The sequence below is a fragment of the Rhipicephalus sanguineus genome, unplaced genomic scaffold (assembly GCF_013339695.2).
Source record: "Rhipicephalus sanguineus isolate Rsan-2018 unplaced genomic scaffold, BIME_Rsan_1.4 Seq1085, whole genome shotgun sequence".
Taxonomy (NCBI): domain Eukaryota; kingdom Metazoa; phylum Arthropoda; class Arachnida; order Ixodida; family Ixodidae; genus Rhipicephalus; species Rhipicephalus sanguineus.
In genome coordinates, this window is record NW_023614294.1 from 1 (window position 1) to 17,906 (window position 17,906).

The 17,906-nt window shown below is 48.4% G+C and overlaps 1 protein-coding gene across 2 annotated transcripts; it reads left to right on the top strand.

Annotated features, from left to right (window-relative positions):
* Window positions 1–2,020: 2,020 nt before the first annotated feature.
* Window positions 2,021–11,361, top strand: LOC119376069 (pyridoxal-dependent decarboxylase domain-containing protein 1). Of its 2 annotated transcripts, none has more exons than XM_037646048.2 (4): window positions 2,021–2,147; window positions 3,704–3,796; window positions 4,332–4,434; window positions 11,216–11,361. In XM_037646048.2, the coding sequence occupies exons 1-4, from the start codon at window positions 2,067–2,069 to the stop codon at window positions 11,296–11,298; spliced, it is 360 nt and encodes a 119-aa protein (XP_037501976.1). In that variant the 5' UTR covers window positions 2,021–2,066; the 3' UTR covers window positions 11,299–11,361. The 2 variants fall into 2 exon arrangements, with proteins under 2 accessions (XP_037501976.1, XP_037501975.1); XM_037646047.2 differs by lacking the exon at window positions 11,216–11,361 and adding an exon at window positions 9,036–9,769.
* Window positions 11,362–17,906: the final 6,545 nt, after the last annotated feature.

The following is a 17,906-nucleotide window of genomic DNA, read 5'->3' on the forward strand; positions in this document are numbered from 1 at the left end:
AACCCACGTGTAACGAATTATTGTCTTCGCCCGTACTTTGTATGTGCCGGGCTCTCACTGCTTACTTCGCATTGAAGCAATGACAGCACAAGAACCGTTTTGCTCACTGGAGCGGCCACAGTCCCTTGCGCCATTGTTTTGCAGAGTTACGCATTCGATGTTTATAATATTTATTTATTTATTTATTCATGTTACTCTAGAGGCCCCAGAGGAGCATTGAGTAGGGGGGGTTACAGAAAAATCACAATACATAAAGCATAAAAAGAAATTATATCGAAGAAGAAAACAAAGAAAATTGTACAATGGAAGGGAGAAGAACAAACACTACAGTAAAATCTCGTTAATTCGACCCCCGTTAATTCGGAATTTCGTTAATTCGGACGCGGCGTCTGGTCCCGTCCAAAATGTGCATTGTTCTATGGCTGAGAACTCTCATTAATTCGGACAGATTCGACCGCGCTTCGGTTAATTCGAACTCCCGACCGAGGTCGGGTCGAGACGGGGAAGCAGCAGCGGATACCGCCACGGCCGCAGTTCGGATATAATTCGGATTCGCAGCCGAAATCGACGGCGCATCTAACAACTTCGAGATCGGATCATGGCCTCCGAGATTTAAAACGAGGTAACGAGATCGGATTATGGCCTCCGAGATTTAAAACGAGCTTTGCATCTCGGAGGCACATACACAATGAAAGGCAGCGCATCGCTACTGTCATCAGCAACAGGCAACATGGCGACGGTCTGTCCGCGTTATCAACGCGATCAGCCAGCCACGAGTGGTGGATGATAAGAATAGCATAGAATATGGCATAAGGCATCGTTCCGCGATAGCACCCCTGGTGTTCCGCAACGTGCGCGGTGAAGCGTTGTGCAGGCCTGGCGTTCCGGACTTTCCGCACGCCTTTCTACGTACGAGCCGTGCAACATTATCAACACTGGACGAGACAGCGCTGTTCTTTAAGGCTCTGCCTGAGAAGACGATCGTGTTTAAGGGGGACCCGTGCGTCGGCGGGAAACGGAGTAGAGAGCGGGTGACGGTTCTTCTGGCTACGAACATGACCGGCACAGAGTAGCTGCCGCTGCTGGTGATCGGAAATGCTGCGAAGCCAAGATGTTTTAAGAACATTAAGCAGCTGCCTGTCGACTACCGCTTTAATAGAAAGGCTTGGATGACGGCCGAAATATTTCAAGCCTGGCTGCGTCAGCTAGACCGCCGCTTTGCGGCACAGTATGCGCGGACAGCCACCTTCAGGAACTTAGCAAAATTGTGATTTCCTTGCACGTTGCCTCCGCGAAGCAAACCGCGATCACCGAGTTCTTTAAGAAATAAAAGTCTGGTGGTGGCGGAAACATTTTTCTAGTGTTTTGATCGTACTCGCGATAATTCGAACCCTCGGTTAATTCGGACATTCTCTCTGGTCCCGTGAAGTCCGAATTAACGGGGTTTTACTGTATAAGCAAATGCAGCAAAATACAAATATACATTTTATATATTGAATCGCCTGTGTATACAACTCTTCAGTGATCTCCTTGAGATTTTATATATCCGGATTCAACTGCATTTACACCCCAACCCCATCCTTATCTCTGCTTCCTTATCATTTCTGTGCCCGTGATTTGCTTTATAATTGAATTGGGCCTGTATCCACAAACCAAGCAGGACGAGAGCTTTTGCCCTGCTTACTTTCTTGTGCCCTTAGTGCATGTTTACTGCGCAGTAGTGATAAGGAGAGCAAACGATAAGTGTAAGGATCGTTAGTGGATACGGGTTTAGTCATTAGTAAGTCGTTAGGGTCGTTAGTGAATACGGGCATAAATGTACGTTGCACTGCTGTACATTGTATTCAGCAGCCACTTTTGCCCAAGGCCCAAAACAAGGTACTGCGGTACATAAGTAAGTGAAGAAGAAATTTAATAAATTAATAAATAAAGCCCAAGTATGAAATTTACAGGATTCACTGCTCATTGCTTGCTTGGGCCAAATGTGTGCCTATTCCCAACTGCCACGCACGTTGCGTTTTCCCACAGGTGAAAGTGAGGATGGCCTGTCCTGTGTTCGCTTTGGCATGGTCACGGATGACCTCGACATCGAGGAGCTCGTCGGTCTTGTCCTGGGAGCTGGCATAGAGCTGGAAGAATCCACAAAGGTACCTGCCGATGCTTCAGGCGGCCGTCTCGCAGAATTTGCTCACTGCTGTTAGAGCTATCGACTTACAGTCGGATACAACTTCAGAAGTCTGGAGACGTCACGCCCGGGTGGCTCAAGTGCCAGCCGCCAATAATCTCTGCGACCGAATAGTCCTGCCCGCGCACTCGACAGTGTTCTCGGAAAGTGGCCCTGCAACACTTTTTTAGCATGGTCAGAAAGTGCGCCCGAACGGTAGTCGCGGCTCCTGAGAACATGTGAGCCAAATATTATAGCGCAACACGCGACCTGAAATTTGCAGTCTGTTCTGAATGTCGGCTTGAAGTCACTCGCTCCTCTCTCGGCAAATGATGCCACAAACCAAAATGACCGCATCATAAACACAAAGTCCATGACCATTGGCTGCATCATGAGGCTGCATAGTTACCGCAGCCGCCGCGAGATGCGGCGACATACTCGCAATCACACTGAAAGTAAGCCACCTGTTCAAAAAAAAAAAAAAGTGCTGAAGGTCATGGTGAGCGCTGATGGACGGACGTAGCTTCTTGCTCCCTTCTAATACCCACACCCCCCACCTCACATAGCTTTCAGTGTGCTTGCTAGTATGAAAGGACAGAGAAGTGCTTAAAGGTTGTGACAAATCTCTGTACTCCGCTTGTACTTGAGGGATTCTAAAACTTTTTGCAATAGTCAGTTCATGAGGCAATAAACTTCTTTAATGAAGCCATTCAACGATTACTTGGAAAAGTATTGCAGGGCCCCTTGAAGGAGGGGTCACTGGCCGTCTGTCTGATGATGCGTGTCTGGAGTGCACATTCATTGGTGCGGGCATGTGTGCATCCACCTTCTAGGAGGAAATGCCGCAGAATTCTAACGTACATTCGACTGTAAGTCTTTAACCAATGAGAAAAGAGAATGTGTGGAAAAGTGCGTGCAGTTTTTAGGTGTGGAGGGCATGCCTTGGTGGCACCCCGCCCCCCAACCTGCAATTTGTGAAGAGGTGTTAATCATGACCGTTGTCCAGTACTGCTGCATTTACTCGCATGTTATAAGCAGCTGTCCTAATGTATTTGCTCACCTACTTCAAGTGCTTGTTAGCATTGGCTAACGTTGGCTTGCATTGGCTAAATGACAGTTGTTGTCAGCTAGTGCCTAGCGATGCTGGCTCATATACGCTAAAAAGCAGCAAATGACTGGCAATTTAGGAGACAGTGTTGCCTTACTATTGGCGAACGTTGCCCAGTGCTGCCACGCGTTTCATAAATGATAGCTGGAGTTGGCTGAATGACAGGAAGTGCAGGTTAATGCTGGATAATGTCGGCTACCAAGGTTATCTACTGCTATAGCAACAACACTGACAACACTTACATCAGAGCGACATTACCTTTGGTGGCCAGATTTGCAGTGACACTGTGCTTATCACGAGTAATTGCTCATAGCACTCGTTATACTAAAAAAACCATGTCACATTTCAACCAATGAGTACTGTACATTGACAACAAGCTGAGTTGGTCCTGCCTGAATTTTCCTTTTCTCTCTCTCCTCCGATAATGACAGGCGCTTGAGTCGATGTCTGAACTGGTGAAGCAAGGAATTCAGGAGGCCAGCAAGGGTCTCCAGCAGGAGAACGAGGAGAAGATCCTCCAAGAGGTGAGGAGTTCTGAATGCAGTGCTCAGTAAACGGTCTGTTCAGAGAGAAGGTTCTGCTTCTCCATGTCTCCAGGTCATTCATCATGTCACATAACCTTGAGCTCTTGGAGCGCAAGTGTGGCCGCGTGATCGTTTCGTAAATCGCGGCATGTTTGCATGGTTTGCGTTTCCGGGAGGCATCGACACGCAACAGCTGCGTGCTAACTTGTGCAGATTGGACCTCAGCTAAACAATGGCTGGTGCCAAGAGTTGAGCCATGCAGAAGCGTACTTGCAACTGCTATGGAAGCTGAAGCCAAACTAGTGATATTGTTCAGAGGCGTGGATTGCCTCTCTTCGATTAGTGATATGTATGCAATAGCAGTACCTAGTTCGTAAGCTTCCTCAGCGAGGAACTGTCTTGGTTATACGAACAAAATGTCTATCACTCTTCAGCTCTTTGATTTATTTTGACCACTTGCTCCTGAAGCATTGGCTAATAGACTGGATTTTGCCAAGGGTTACCTAAAGAGTCATTCTATTTCCTTTTTTTTCAGGGCCTTCTGAGGCATGTTCCCATTGTGGGCTCTCTCTTCAACTGGTGGTCACCGACCTCCAAGGAAGGTGGCATTCGTGGACGCAGCTTCAACATCACGTCCGGTAAGCAGATGTAATTCACTGTAAAACTAAAAACTTTCGAGCATTCAATATTTGTGGCTTAAGGAAGTGTTCTTTGTACTGTGAGCCGAGTTCAATACAATGGCCGAGCACATCTATGCCATGATGTGATGTGTCTGGCTTTTTTGTTCAATGTAGCCGTAGATTTTCCTACAAATTGATGTTACAGCATCACTGTTTTGGAAAATAGCTCGATATAAAAAAAAATTCAATTTACCAGCGTTCGATTAGTCGGATTTGACTGTACTGTATCAGTCGTTGGTCTAGCTAGCTTCATCTGTGTTTTTATATGGTGGTTCTGAACCACTCTATAACATGTGACAGTGATGTCATGATAACTGTTGAAATAGCCATCGTCGCATCGCTGTCACGCCAAACATCATAGTGGTGTTTGAAATAAGATGTGACAATGACTGGTGAAATAGCCATCGTCACATCACTGTCACTCCACACTATGTCTGAAACAAGATGTGACAATGACTGGTGAAATAGCCATCGTCACATCACTGTCAGTCCACACTATGTCTGGAATAAGATGTGACAATGACTGGTGAAATAGCCATCGCACATCACTGTCACACCAAACCAGTCATAGCGGTGTCTGAAATGACATGTGATGATGACTGGAAAATAGCCATCATCTCATCACTGTCACGCCAATCAGTCCTAGCGATGTCTAAAATAAGATGTGACAATGGCTGGTGAAATAGCCATCATCACATCACTGTCTCGCCAAACGAGTCATAGCGATGTCTGAAATAAGATGTGACAATGACTGATGGTAGTCATTGTCACATTGCTGTCTCACCGCGCCAGTCATAGTGACATCTAAAATAACATATGACGATGACTGGTGCACATTCGTGTACATTTGAGGTTTTCTTGCCTGAACCGCTGTTAATTATGATGACTGCATTTCACACATGAAGCATGTTTTCCCGTGTCCGTGATGATAAAAATAGCCGATGTACGTCATATTTGTTCATTTCGTCTCTGTAGCGAGCCGGGTATAGTAGTTTCATCGTCGATGCCCTTCGTTGTCGCGACACTTTGCCATTGCTGATTGGCTAATGTGTAGCAAAGCTTCAATTTGGGTTAGTTGGTACGGCATAATAATGTAGATGCGCTGAGCGAAATGTGCAAATGAGAAACGTAACAAGGGACAGGACTAGTGGTGTGCAAACTTTCAACTGAAAGTTTGCACACCACTAGTCCTGTGAAAGTTGCGCACCACTAGTCCACTAGTCAAGTTGAAAGTTTGCGCATTACTAGTCCTGTCCCTTGTTACGTTTCTCGTTTGTGCATTTCGCTCAGCGCATCTAGATTAATATTGCTAATTTGTCTAATGTCACGATAAATGAAAATTGTGTGTCATATGCGACTGTCTGAGCTTAACCCTGCAGCCCGCCGGTGCATTCTTGCATTCGAGAGTGAATGTGGCAACAATAGCATGGCACATCAATCACCATTGTACAGTCAAACTTTGATAATGAATACTGATATAACGAATTACCCATTATGTCGAATTGCCGGTTATACGAAGTAGGCCGAGTATAGATTTGCCATTAATGCACTCTTCGACAACCATCTCAAACTTTGCTTCAGGATTAATGCAGTGGAGGGAATTTCATTATAACGAATTTTTGGATATAACGAAGTCATTTTCGGTCAGATGAGATTTCATTAAAATGAGGTTCTACTGTACACCTTGCCAAAGGCCCTTCGGTCGCCAATAGACCCTTTTCAATCCACAAGTGCACTTGCCTGCGCTGCATATTCGCCGAACTAATGACGGCACCTGCATGCTTCAAGTGTAGACAAGGTCCTAGTAGCACGCGCTGGGGCTTGTCTATTAATGCGTGTTCATATCAGGAGAGCCGAGTCTACATTTCCCACGTGATGGCGCGAGCAAACTCAGGGTGTCTACCGACCGGGAAAACCGGGAATTCTCAGGGATTTTGGGTAGTCTGGAAATTCTCAGGGAAAACTCAGGGAAATTGTGCTCCCATCAGGGAAAATCCACAGTAACTTTATTGAAAGGCAACGAAAGTCGCGGTAGCACTGGATCGATATTTTGTGAACGCATTTTTCAAATCAAACGGCCGCTGCGGCTGCGGGGAAGTGGCGCACCTCGATGCTGTCATCGCCTTCGGAGCGGTGGAGTGGGAGAGAATCAGGCTAATGCGCGGCATGCGGGAACCATGAACCACGACGCATCGTATCGCGCAATGTTGTCAGGGTGTTCTGTGACTACGCGGTGTAGTTCTGTATTCTTTCTCGCGCGTGCTGTGCGTTAGCGCCCGATATGGTGTTTTTGTTATCGCCGCGTGTCAAGTAACAAGCATGATTAGTTGTAGAAGCGGTAGCAGTAGATGTAACGAGCTTGAGTTATCTTGGCAAGCGATCGCGATCGTTCAGGAAGCGGATGTCTTTGACAAGGCTGGTATCTGGCAAGCCATCCCGATCGGCGAGAAAAAAGACGACGTTTGTTGGCTGTTATCGGAGAGCTCACTCGCTCGGATCCCGAGCTTCAAATATGCTATTTAGAACTCCGTGAAGAATAGAATAAATTTCCAGGCAAGAGCTAGCGTAACTTACTGCAAGTGAAAGCTTTTTTTTTTCTTTTTTTCCCGACGAGGGCACATGCTGAAACAAGTTTTAGGCAGTCAACCGATATTTTGGGGGCTGCAGCTCGCAATTACCAGCCACACGTGGATGTTTGCTACAAAGCCGAATTACAAAACTTTTCAGAGCCAAGGCATAGCGGCGACCGAAATTCGCGACACCAGCACGGGTCCCACTGGCTCGATTCGGCGCGCGATGTCGGAAAACAGTAACGTTTCCACCATAATCGGATGTGCCGTAATTCAGGCTGTTACCGTGCTTTCATGAGTTCTTAGCCCGAGCTATATTGCTTTTTTTTTTTTTTTTGCGAAAGCAATTGTACAGACACTCCGACGCGAATTTTATGCCTTCGCCATGATCTTCCTTATCAAGTCCAAATCGCAATTACATCACCGCGCGTCGATATGCTCCATGCGCGAGTGAAAGCGCGCGAGCGCTGCCGACGAACGGGCACATGGAGATAGGAGCCAGCGAGTTGGGGGGGGGGGGCTGCGTAAGTCCGACAGGAAGCGCGTACTTTGTACCAGCGGGCGTGGCGCGTGTGCCCGGTATCTTTAGTGGGGATCAGCAGACGTCTCATACCTTTGCAGGTGTTGTGCTCTAATTGAAAACTTCCGTTGAAGCCATAGCAGTGGCGGATTCAAGGGGGGGGGTGCGTAGCGGCGATCGCTCCCCCCCCCCCCTTAAAGCCAGTCCCCGCTCCCTCCCTTCAGTGCCTGTCGTCCACCTCCTTTGTCAGGCTGCCTGTTGAGTTTGCCCCCTTTTTCAGGTTGCTTTGCCTGCCACTGCCCAAAAGGGGTAAAGAGAATCTTGTCCCTGCTCTCTACCTCTCTCATCGCTCTACCTTTCCTGCTTCTTTATGCCATTTACAACGAAGGCTTCTTACGCACCGCCATTTCCCCCTCTGGGCTGTTGTAAATATGCGTGACCCACCAAAATGCACTGCTGAGCGGGGGCTTCAGCCTTTGTACCCCCCACCCCATTAGGTACCTGAATCCGCCCCTGAGCCATAGATAGGGCACTTCTCTCAGTGCAGCGGCTGCGTTTCTGAAGGAGCGAGCTGCCAGCCTATATTCATATAAAATTCCTCTTTGTTGCTATCGGATTGATTGTTTTGCTCTCGCGTGAAACTGTGACTCTTTTTTCTAACGTGGGATGGTTTTTCGATGTTTTTGCGTTCGTGGAGAGCAAATGGTTCGGCTGGGCAACATGGTAGCAAAGGCATTGCATTGCTCTGGGCAACGCGCGAGGATTTGACAACCCGCAGCAGCAGAACAAGCGCAATTCCGCAGTGCATTAAACCCGCATTTTTTCGTATACATGTGCCACTCGGCAGGCATTTAACTGTGATTGCTGCACTTCACGCTCAACAAAATTGATTTTTTTTTCACGCAAAAAATAAAAAAAGTTTTTTTATGGCATGTTGCCATATTAGTTGAGCATTCTTGTGGCATTTTCAGTTTAAGATTAATCCTTCAGTAACTAGCCTTGCATGAAGGTCGAATTTCAGTTTTAAACGAAGTTTCGTATAACGAAGTGAGTTGGCCTCTTTTCCAACTCTCGCTATATTGAGGTTTAACTGTTCTATGTACTATTCAAACGGGATTAAGTCGTTTTTATTTTTCTAACGTGCGTATTAGAGAGTGACATCACCGAGCAATATGGTCTCTACCCATCTTGACATAAACGAAGTTCTGCTTCACTCAGGGAATTTTAGCAAAAATGCTCAGGGAAAACCTGGAAAACTCAGGGAATTTAGAAAAGTCAACTCGGTAGACACCCTGAAACTGCATTTGAACTTGTTTGCCAAAGTAACTAGCTGCCATTGGTTGGGCTAGCTGCAGTGCAGAAAAGCTAGCTTTACAATTAAGAAAAGGATCAATTACGGGGCCCCGAACTAGTGCTGAATCGTCTTGGCTGCATACCAGATCCTGTCTCTCTCTCTCTCTCCCCACCAGGGCTCGTCGAGAGTACGGAAAACATCTACAAGTACCACATGCAGATCCAGCAGGGCGACGGCACGCCGGCACTGGCCAACAAGCCTCCTCCGCAAGCCCAAGTGGTCGTGCCGGCCGCGAACGCCCTCGAGACCAAAGCACAGCATTGAGAGAGCACAACTCAAAAGAAGTGTGATGGAGGTTTGTGGGGGGATTGTGGGACGAGACTCGAAGGGAGTTAGCAGAATGGGGCTAGGTGCCGCAGGCTCGAGCACCAGTGCACACACGCTCACAGAGCGGGTACCGGTGCGTAGAGAAAAGACTATCGTCGTTGTTTTGGGCCACTGGCTTTCCGAGTGAATGCGTGATGTTTTGCATACCACCGCATTCGAGGCAGACTGATGAGCACAACTCAAAAAAAGGCATGGGGGATTCGTGCAGGCTGCTGGTGTTCAGTGCCACCGGTGTACAGTGGCAGGTACCAGGTGTGCCGCAGGCACCAGATACCGACACAGAAGGACATGATTGGGATCAGTCAGGCTGCTGGCTGTTCAGACGACTTGAACCGGTGCACGACACCAGCTCAGCGCTCAACAGTTGACAGAGGCACGTCAGCATTTACAGGTGTCCTTGCTTGCTGCGCGATTGCAGAAATCCTGTGGTTTTGTTTGGGGAGCTGAAGCAGCAGGCAGTGCGTGGTGGTTTCTTGTTAAACTCTTTTGTTTGGTCGAATCAAATAAAGCTGGTAGCATTTAGTTTTAGTTTGCTGTTGAACAACTGGTGCCAGTTGCTGGTACATGGTGAGAAATATTGTACACAATCCTTTGGCAGTTGTTTTCTGTCGTAAGCTGCGCAGCTGCTTGCATTTACGAACCCCCTGCAGTCGTTACCTCCTGGTACGAACCGTGCAACTATGTGAGCTGAAAAAATGTTGGCAATAGTTGCCAGCAGCTCCTGTTACTAACCCAAGCTCTCGAAGCCTCCATTGATGCTCACGTCTACAAAATGGCTAGCTCAAGTACAGTATTACTGGCGTGTCCAGAGCCTCTGGTACTTGTCTCGAGTTTCCTTTTGCTTTGTGCTGTTATCGGAGTGCATTTGTAGCGGTACATTTTCATAACCTGCTGCTGTGCAATACTTTTGTGTCTGTGCTAGGGAAGGCTCTCTTATGTTAACCCTGCATTTTATAAAGACTGCACATCTCATGGTTTGGGCTTCGCTTGCATTCTCTGGACTCGACAGGTATGAGTTCAGCGTCGGTTACAAGCACTCATAAGCTTCCTGCAGGAGGCCTTGCGGCTTGACCGTTTACGAAACCAGCAACACGGCTCATCCTCGTGCCATCTTTGTGTGCATTCTCAATGCTTCACCAGTACCGGTTTGGTGTCGGTTCAGAACAGCTTTGGCATTTGCTAGAGGTTGTGCTGCGAGAGGGTTCACAAGCCACTGATGACGTGAAATTTGTGGCTTTTTTGTCACAAAAGATCCCAAGGTCATAGTGTATATTACAGTGCCAACCACTGCAGCAATATCATAGGTGAGAGTTGGGCTAGTTGGTACGAATTCGCTTGAGACGTGACTAATTAGCGCAGAAAAAACAAAGGACAAGGTGAAGGAAACGGACAGGACGTGGTGCTCCGCGTTTCCTTCACCACGTTCTTCGTCCTTTCTGCGCTGATTAGTCGTGCCACTGCTGCGAACATTCGTGACTCTACTTTTGAAGAGGAAGCGCACAGACTCGGCACTTTTCGACGTAATGTAATAAGGAAGCAAATGAAGCGGCAGCCTTGGTAGCGTCGGAAAGCCGGTGGCTCCACAACTGGAAAGGCCCGTCACTGGTACCTCTGCTCTCGTGAAAAAAAAAATGCATGTCATCCAAACATATCATTTCCGGAGAACCTGGGCGTCATGCCTGAACTTTCTTGTTTTCTTTTCCAGCTGGGACCATGTTTTTTGTAGCTCCGATTTTTTTTAGGCATCGGGTGTCCCTCTCCAGTCACCACTCACTTTCTCATCAACTCCGTCTTTCCATCTTGTTCCTTTGTTTGCATCGTTTTTATTTCGTTGGGGAGGCGAGTGTGGGCCTGTTTTTTTTGTGTTTTCCTCGCCAGTAAGCCTCTCTCCTTTTTTTGTGGGGGGTTCGTGCTTTGCTTACACTGTATGTACTTGATGAGCTTTAATTAAGACCTTGTCTATTCCAGAGCGAAAGCGAATGAAGTTCCTGCTAGTATTCTTTTCGTTTTCTCATCCATCTCGTGCAGGCAGCCTGCATACTTCGCCTTAAAAAAACTGTTGTGATACATCTAGTCAGAAACACACTTTTTTGCAAATAAAACTGACAGCTTTTCGAGCTTGTGTGTCTTGTCTGACTTCTCGAACGAAGGGAAGTTTAAGGGCTCGTTTTCTGTGTTTACATCATTAATGAGAACTAACAGACAATCAAGCCAAGGAAATTATCGGGGATGTTATTTGTAGTAAACGTGATGTAATTCTGAATGAATTGAAATTGACGAAAAGATAACTTGACCGCCCGCAGGGATCGAACCTGCGACCTTCGAATAACGCGTTCGATTCTATAACAATTGAGCTACGGCGGCGGTCATCCTCCCGTCCACTTTATCGGGTATATATCTGCGCATTTAAATTTGGGAGTGTTAGTCAGCGCCATTCGTAGCCATGACGGCGAGTGTGGAACACTCTTTTTCTGCCTGCTGGCGTCACGTACTACGTGATCTTTTTACGAGCTGGCAGCCGACCAATAGTAAAACCTCGGAGTTACGATCACGGCTCGTACGAATTTTGGGGTGATACGAATTTTTCTGTGGTCCTGGCCAAGGCCCATTAGCCTGCAATGTATTGGAGTACGGTTGTTGCGAACCGATTTGCACCCCACGACGTTTGATGCGAAAGTGCGCTAGTGTACAGGTAGGAACAGGTGCTGCCCGCGCTGTCGCGGAAGACGCGGCAGTCACGCGCATGCGCGCTGCGCGACCATCAACGGTGCGTCGTTGCCTCCGAGATATTGCGCGTGAATCTTGGAGGCCATTAGGCGCCTTCGCATTTAGATTACAGATGACGTTGATGTCGCGTTTTTTTTTTTCCGCCGACGCGTTGACGCGTGCTCCTGTGCTTGAGGGAGCAGCGTCTTTGTACTGTGTTAACACGTGCCTGCCACGTCGAAGCAAGCCATGTCCCCGCAATCAGACGTTCTATGAAACAAGACTGAAACTTTGGCTGCGGGTCCGTCATGAAGTCCCATTAAAGGTGGACGAAGACCCTAAGAGACGAAGCGAGCGGTCTTGGCGAAGGAGCTCGGCCTCTATCGCGTGCAAAGTGCTTCTTAAGTCACTTTCACCGCAGTACTCTGGTGTCATGCAGAAAAGCGTAGTAAGATTAGGAAGGGGCTACTAGCGGTCACGGGGCACAACACATCTGGTTCATTAATTGCACACGCGCGCATGCACCGCATATTTACGAGTACAAGTATGATCATTCACGTCTAAAACTTTACTGGCAATCATTCAGAGCTGTTCATGACGTCGCTGCGGCCCTGAGAAACACTGAATCAAAGCGTATGCCAACTTTCTTTTGTCGCATACTAATTTTTTGTTTTCTGGTGATACGAATTTCGGATGATACGAATATTTTGGTAACCCCGCGAGATTGGTATCACCGAGGTTTTACTGTAGTCCCTCGCATTGCCACGCGTTGCCACGGTTATTGCTTTCGTGTCGCAAGCGTTGCATGCGTGAGTCGCTCGAGCAGCAACTGTGAACTTTGATTTGTGAACTTCGCGATCTCTGGCGCGCGCGCTATCTCGGCAGGCATCAGCGGACGGCTCGTATACCCTTCTATATATGTATACGTGCTGCGCTCTCAACGCGAATAGACTATGCGAAAACCACTTCTCTTCCTGCAGCGGCAGTATTCTCTCACACCAGAGTTTTGTAGAGTTACGCGAGACTGGATCTAAAAGTTAGCTGCCAGCCCTGCTTCGTGTAGCATTACAATTTGTTGCTATCGCATTGATTGCTTCGCCCTTGCGGTGAAACTAATATGTTTTTAATCATCCACGGAACACAAAGTTCTATGTCATTGCTTTGGGAACACAGTCTTCTCCAGCCTGGCGCAAATGAAGGTCGTAAGTTAGTATGCGTACAGATCCGGGACCACGTCGTACGCACCGAACATTTTAGCTCCTACGCCGTGCACATGTTCGCAGAAGTGTGTGCTGTACACCCGATAATGAATGCTCGTCTGTTTTCCCATTTTCAGCTTTATTAGTCAAGCATCTCGTTGCCGCGACATGTTGAAATGATCTCATTCACACTGGGCTCGCTCGAATACGTCCGGCACATGCGGCACCGAGCAGTAAATCATCCTGTAATAGCAAGAAACAATTTGTCTTGAGAGGAAAGCAAGCGCTCTGCGCTGTTGGCGGCATATTCGGTCTCGTGACGTCGTGTACCACGTCAGAGCGACAGTAGCGCCGGTCTCTCCAGTGGTCGCCCTCGATGCCAATAGCTCCTACTGGAGACACCCAGTGGCAAGAAGCGCATCTGATCCAAACGCTGCTTCTGATTTATGTCAGCTAGCCACCAGCCAATAGCAGCGATCTGCTGTTTGAAGACATACAGCTGGCGCCCCGCCCATCGATGAGTGAGGACGGGGCCTCTGTATGAAGGAGGGTACCTGAGAAATGTGTTTGTTGCTTGTATGTAGAATGCGTTTTTTTGGGTGGTTCAGGGCCCATATTTAAAGGGACGCTAAAGTATAGGGGCGTATTTATATTATGCTTAAAGGGACGCAAAGTAGTACACAGACAAATTCTTTCAGAATGCTGTTGTGATTAATTTCGCTATCACACACCACACGCAGAGAAGAGAGAGAAAACTATTAAGAGAAAGCATAAGGTCCCCACGGATCATGGGGACCTTATGGGCCTCCTAGGGTCAGTTCGGTGGCTCACCCAAGTCGGAACCGGGAAATGGAGTCTCTCGGCGACGGCTCGGCCCCTGTACAGCCTTGAGTTGCTCCGTGAGTTCCGTGCTTCTCAGCGAGGCGTCCCAGCTGGTCTTGTCAGGAGGGTAGAATCCCTGTTCACAGGGCACAGCCAGAGCATGTGATCGAACAGGTTTTTAGAAGGGGAAACGTAGGTCAGGAGCGTTACGTCTGAATTTCGCGTCGAATCGCAGCACGTGATCGTCGGTGTGATGTCGCGAATGTCAAATTCTTTGCGTATTTTGGCTGCATTAGTCAATTAAATCTGAAGCTTGCTGTGGTAAGGCGGCGCGCCAAGGCTGCCGCATGCCGCCTTTCTGAAGGCAAGAGGAGCATCGCGTTGCGTCCTTTTTCCCTGCCGGAAAGCGTGCTGCTAAGCTTCGGCGGCCCGCGCGACGGCGAGCGCGACTTCAAGGCAGGGGCGTAGCCAGAAATTTTTTTTCGGGGGGGGGGGGGGAGGGGGGTTCAACCATACTTTATGTATGTTCGTGCGTGCGTTTGTATGTGCGTGTATATATACGCTAGCAAAACTGAAAAATTTCGGGGGGGGGGGGTTGAACCTCCCAACCCCCCCTTGGCTACGCCCCTGCTTCAAGGGATCTAGCTTTCGAGATTTTGGGCACAAGCTTGAAAGCGTTGAAAAATCGTTGGTGATTAACCACAAGTATTTATCGTCGTAGTGAACTGGAGTTCAGAAAGCGAAAAAAATTTAGGCAGCTACGTACTTGTGGTGCGAAGATTCAGGAAACAGCATAGCTGGTAGCGTTCCCCTTCTTTTTTCCCTACTCCTATGCCTCAAACCACTCCACCCTCACTTCCACTGTTCGTTGTCTTGCTATACTATACTATACTATACTCTACTATACTATACTATACTATACTATACTATACTACAAGTCTATGCTATATGCTGCACCATCTCCACTCATCCTTTCTCTCACCGTCACTTCTATTTGCCGCCCCTCGCTGTGCTACATTATACAAGCATATGCTATGCTTTACGCTCTCCCCTCCGCCTCACTTCCCTTTCCGACCCCTTGCTATACTTTACTATACATGGCTATGCGATACTTCACCCTCTTTCCATCCTCCTCACTCTCACATCACTCCTCCTTGCCCTCACTTTCCTTTCCCACCAGCTACGCATCTCACGATTCCCATAACGGTTGTACTCCATAGTGGGACTTGCCCAATTTCTCTGGTTCATGCCTGCCAACTGATTTTTCCAGGCCACGGTAAGTCGGCTTTAACACTTTAACAGCTCCGTTATCAAAAAATAAAATAGACTCCGTACGATGGCCAAAAAAAAAAGTAGGCCAATGACGGCCGGTCTTAGGTGGGAACCGGCACCCGGCCCGCTGTCTGGAAAACGGGCCGGGCCGTTCTAAAGCTGGGCAGGTGGCAACACTACGCGTTCCACGTGGTGTGTTTGTGTTTATGCTGTCGATTTTATTGTGATAGAATTATATGAACATTCCCGGCGGGATTTTGCCGTCGTCCTTGCGTCGCCGTCACGTTCCGTATAAAGTCCAAACTGATATACCTACGCGCGTGTAATAGCGCGCGAGTGCTGGGGACGAACGCGGCTGAAGCAGAGCTGTAACGACCCGGCCATCTACGTCGCCCGCAGGGCGCATACTCTTCCACCATTGGCGCATACGATAACATCGCCCTGCGTGCGCGGCCTGCCCTCGATGGCTCCTCAAGCAGGGACTACCAGAGAAGAGCCATCGCTCCTTTGTCAGGCGAAGGAGCATGAAGGGGCGCTGGTGGGGGGAAAGGGCTGCGTCGTTCGAGCAGCAACTGCAAACTTTTACCAAAATGGTGCGGTCGCGAGCACTGGCGCGCGTGCTATCTCGAGTTCATGGTTCGTATATCCTTGTACTTATTGCGCTCCTCGCACGAAAACTGCTTCGCTCCCTGGAGCGGCCGTATTCCCGTGCACCAGCGTTTTGTACAGTTACGCAAGATCGGATACAAAAGACTACCCTTACTTCGTGTAACATCCGAATTTGTTGGCATCCATTGCTTCGCCCTTGCGGTGAAACTGTGAATTTTTTTACTTGCGCTGCCTCTTGTTGTTTATTTTGTTGCTGTAATTGACTTCGGCGGAACTTCTTGAATCAGTATTGGCCTCGAGGCCCACCACTGGAAACGCCGGCGCCACCGTCGGCGTGACGTGCTTGGCAGGATCACGTGGTCTCAGCGGCCGCGTCGGCTGCTTGTGGCGCACTGCCGCGTGCTTTGAAAACGAGTTTCAAGTCCCACATGCGCTGCTGTCTGTTCAAATTCGGAAGTTTTCTCTCAATTTCTACTCAACTGAAACCATTGTAATAGAATGGCTGCCTCCGAAGGCGACGAACATGGGGCTCTACCGCTCGGTGCCGCAGTGCCGCGCTTACGCAAAGGAGCCCAGTGTCAGCCTGCACTGGTAACCGCGGGACAAGAAACAGCGTGAAGCATGGGTTGTAAAGCTAAGAACCGGCAAGTAGCCATCCGCTACGAGTCTTGTGTGCAGCAAGCACTTCCGTGACGAAGACTTTTGTTACTGCTTCGGGCCTGCGATGTTCGGTGAGTAGCAGACAGCGCGCACTGACGATGGCTCGCGCGCGCTTCCCGCCGGCAAATGATGCTTATCTGCCACAGGATGGTAAAAGCGCTACCTTTTACCACGTGCGATGCCATCTCAGAACCCTCCAATGCGACCTCTTAATCGTCGGCCCCGTGCTCAGCGTCCACAAAATCGGCTGCAGATGCGCAAGTCATTGTTTAGATACGTTAAATTAAAAAACGCACAGGGTCCTTTATGCATTCGTTAAAGATGACTCGAAGGCGAAAGTCATCTTGTCAGTCGATGTGCTGATTCTCCCGCGCCCCCCCAAAAGCGTTCTGCGCCTAACGCGGTTTTGCACGGCCACCGTGACCGATCACGAAGCAATGCAAAGCGACCATGACATGTGAATACGTCATGTGACGTCACATTATGTGACTTCATAATGACGCTACATATTTTGGCGATCTGTGACGTCATGATGACGTCATATGGTGACACCATCACGTGACGATTGTTTTTTTGCATCACTCGTGTTGACGCCGCCGACGCGGGACGCCGACGGGCAATCTTCCCATTTGATGAGGCATGCATTGCTTCATAAGCTACATAAATTTTGCAATGCCTCCGTGATCGGCCCACCGGCCAACCCCATGTATTTTCTTTGAGCCTCATTTATTTACGTGGGAAAGATGCCACCCTGTTGGCGTTAGACACGACACTGCTGCCAAAATTGCTGGGGTACATGCCAAATAATTACTATCCTGTTTTGCGGCTGTTGGTTGCTGCAATAACTTCTATTTATTCACCGCTATTTCAAGTTCATGTGGGTCCTAGTTCACAGCCGACGTTTGCAGAACAAGTCCGCAAACGTTACTGTATTTTCTTTCTTTTCCTAGACGCGTCGCATGCTACACTGCTCGGTCTCGTTGACTGGTTCTTCTTCCACCAGCAATCTCGAAGTGGTGAAGCTTTGGTCTATGAATTTGTTGATGACAGAGAGCGGCAAGTTCACTGGAATGCAAACAACGATAATTAAGGAGCATTAAAAAAAGGCGTCGCATTTGCTCACGTTATGTGTGAGCACCAAACGAACGAATGCGCGGAATAAAGAAACATAAGCAGCGGCATTTGCCCGCTGAGAAGACCGATCAATACGCTGTGCAAGACAACTTGTCAAATGACATTGAAACGTACCCGAATTTAGACCAAAAAAGAAAAAAAAAACACTGAATTGTCGGGACGGCAGATCACAAAGTTGCCATGCGCACCGAAGCCGCAGTTGTAAGGAAATTGTTTTTGAACTGCTCTGATAGCGTCCGCGGAACAGTAGTTGTTTG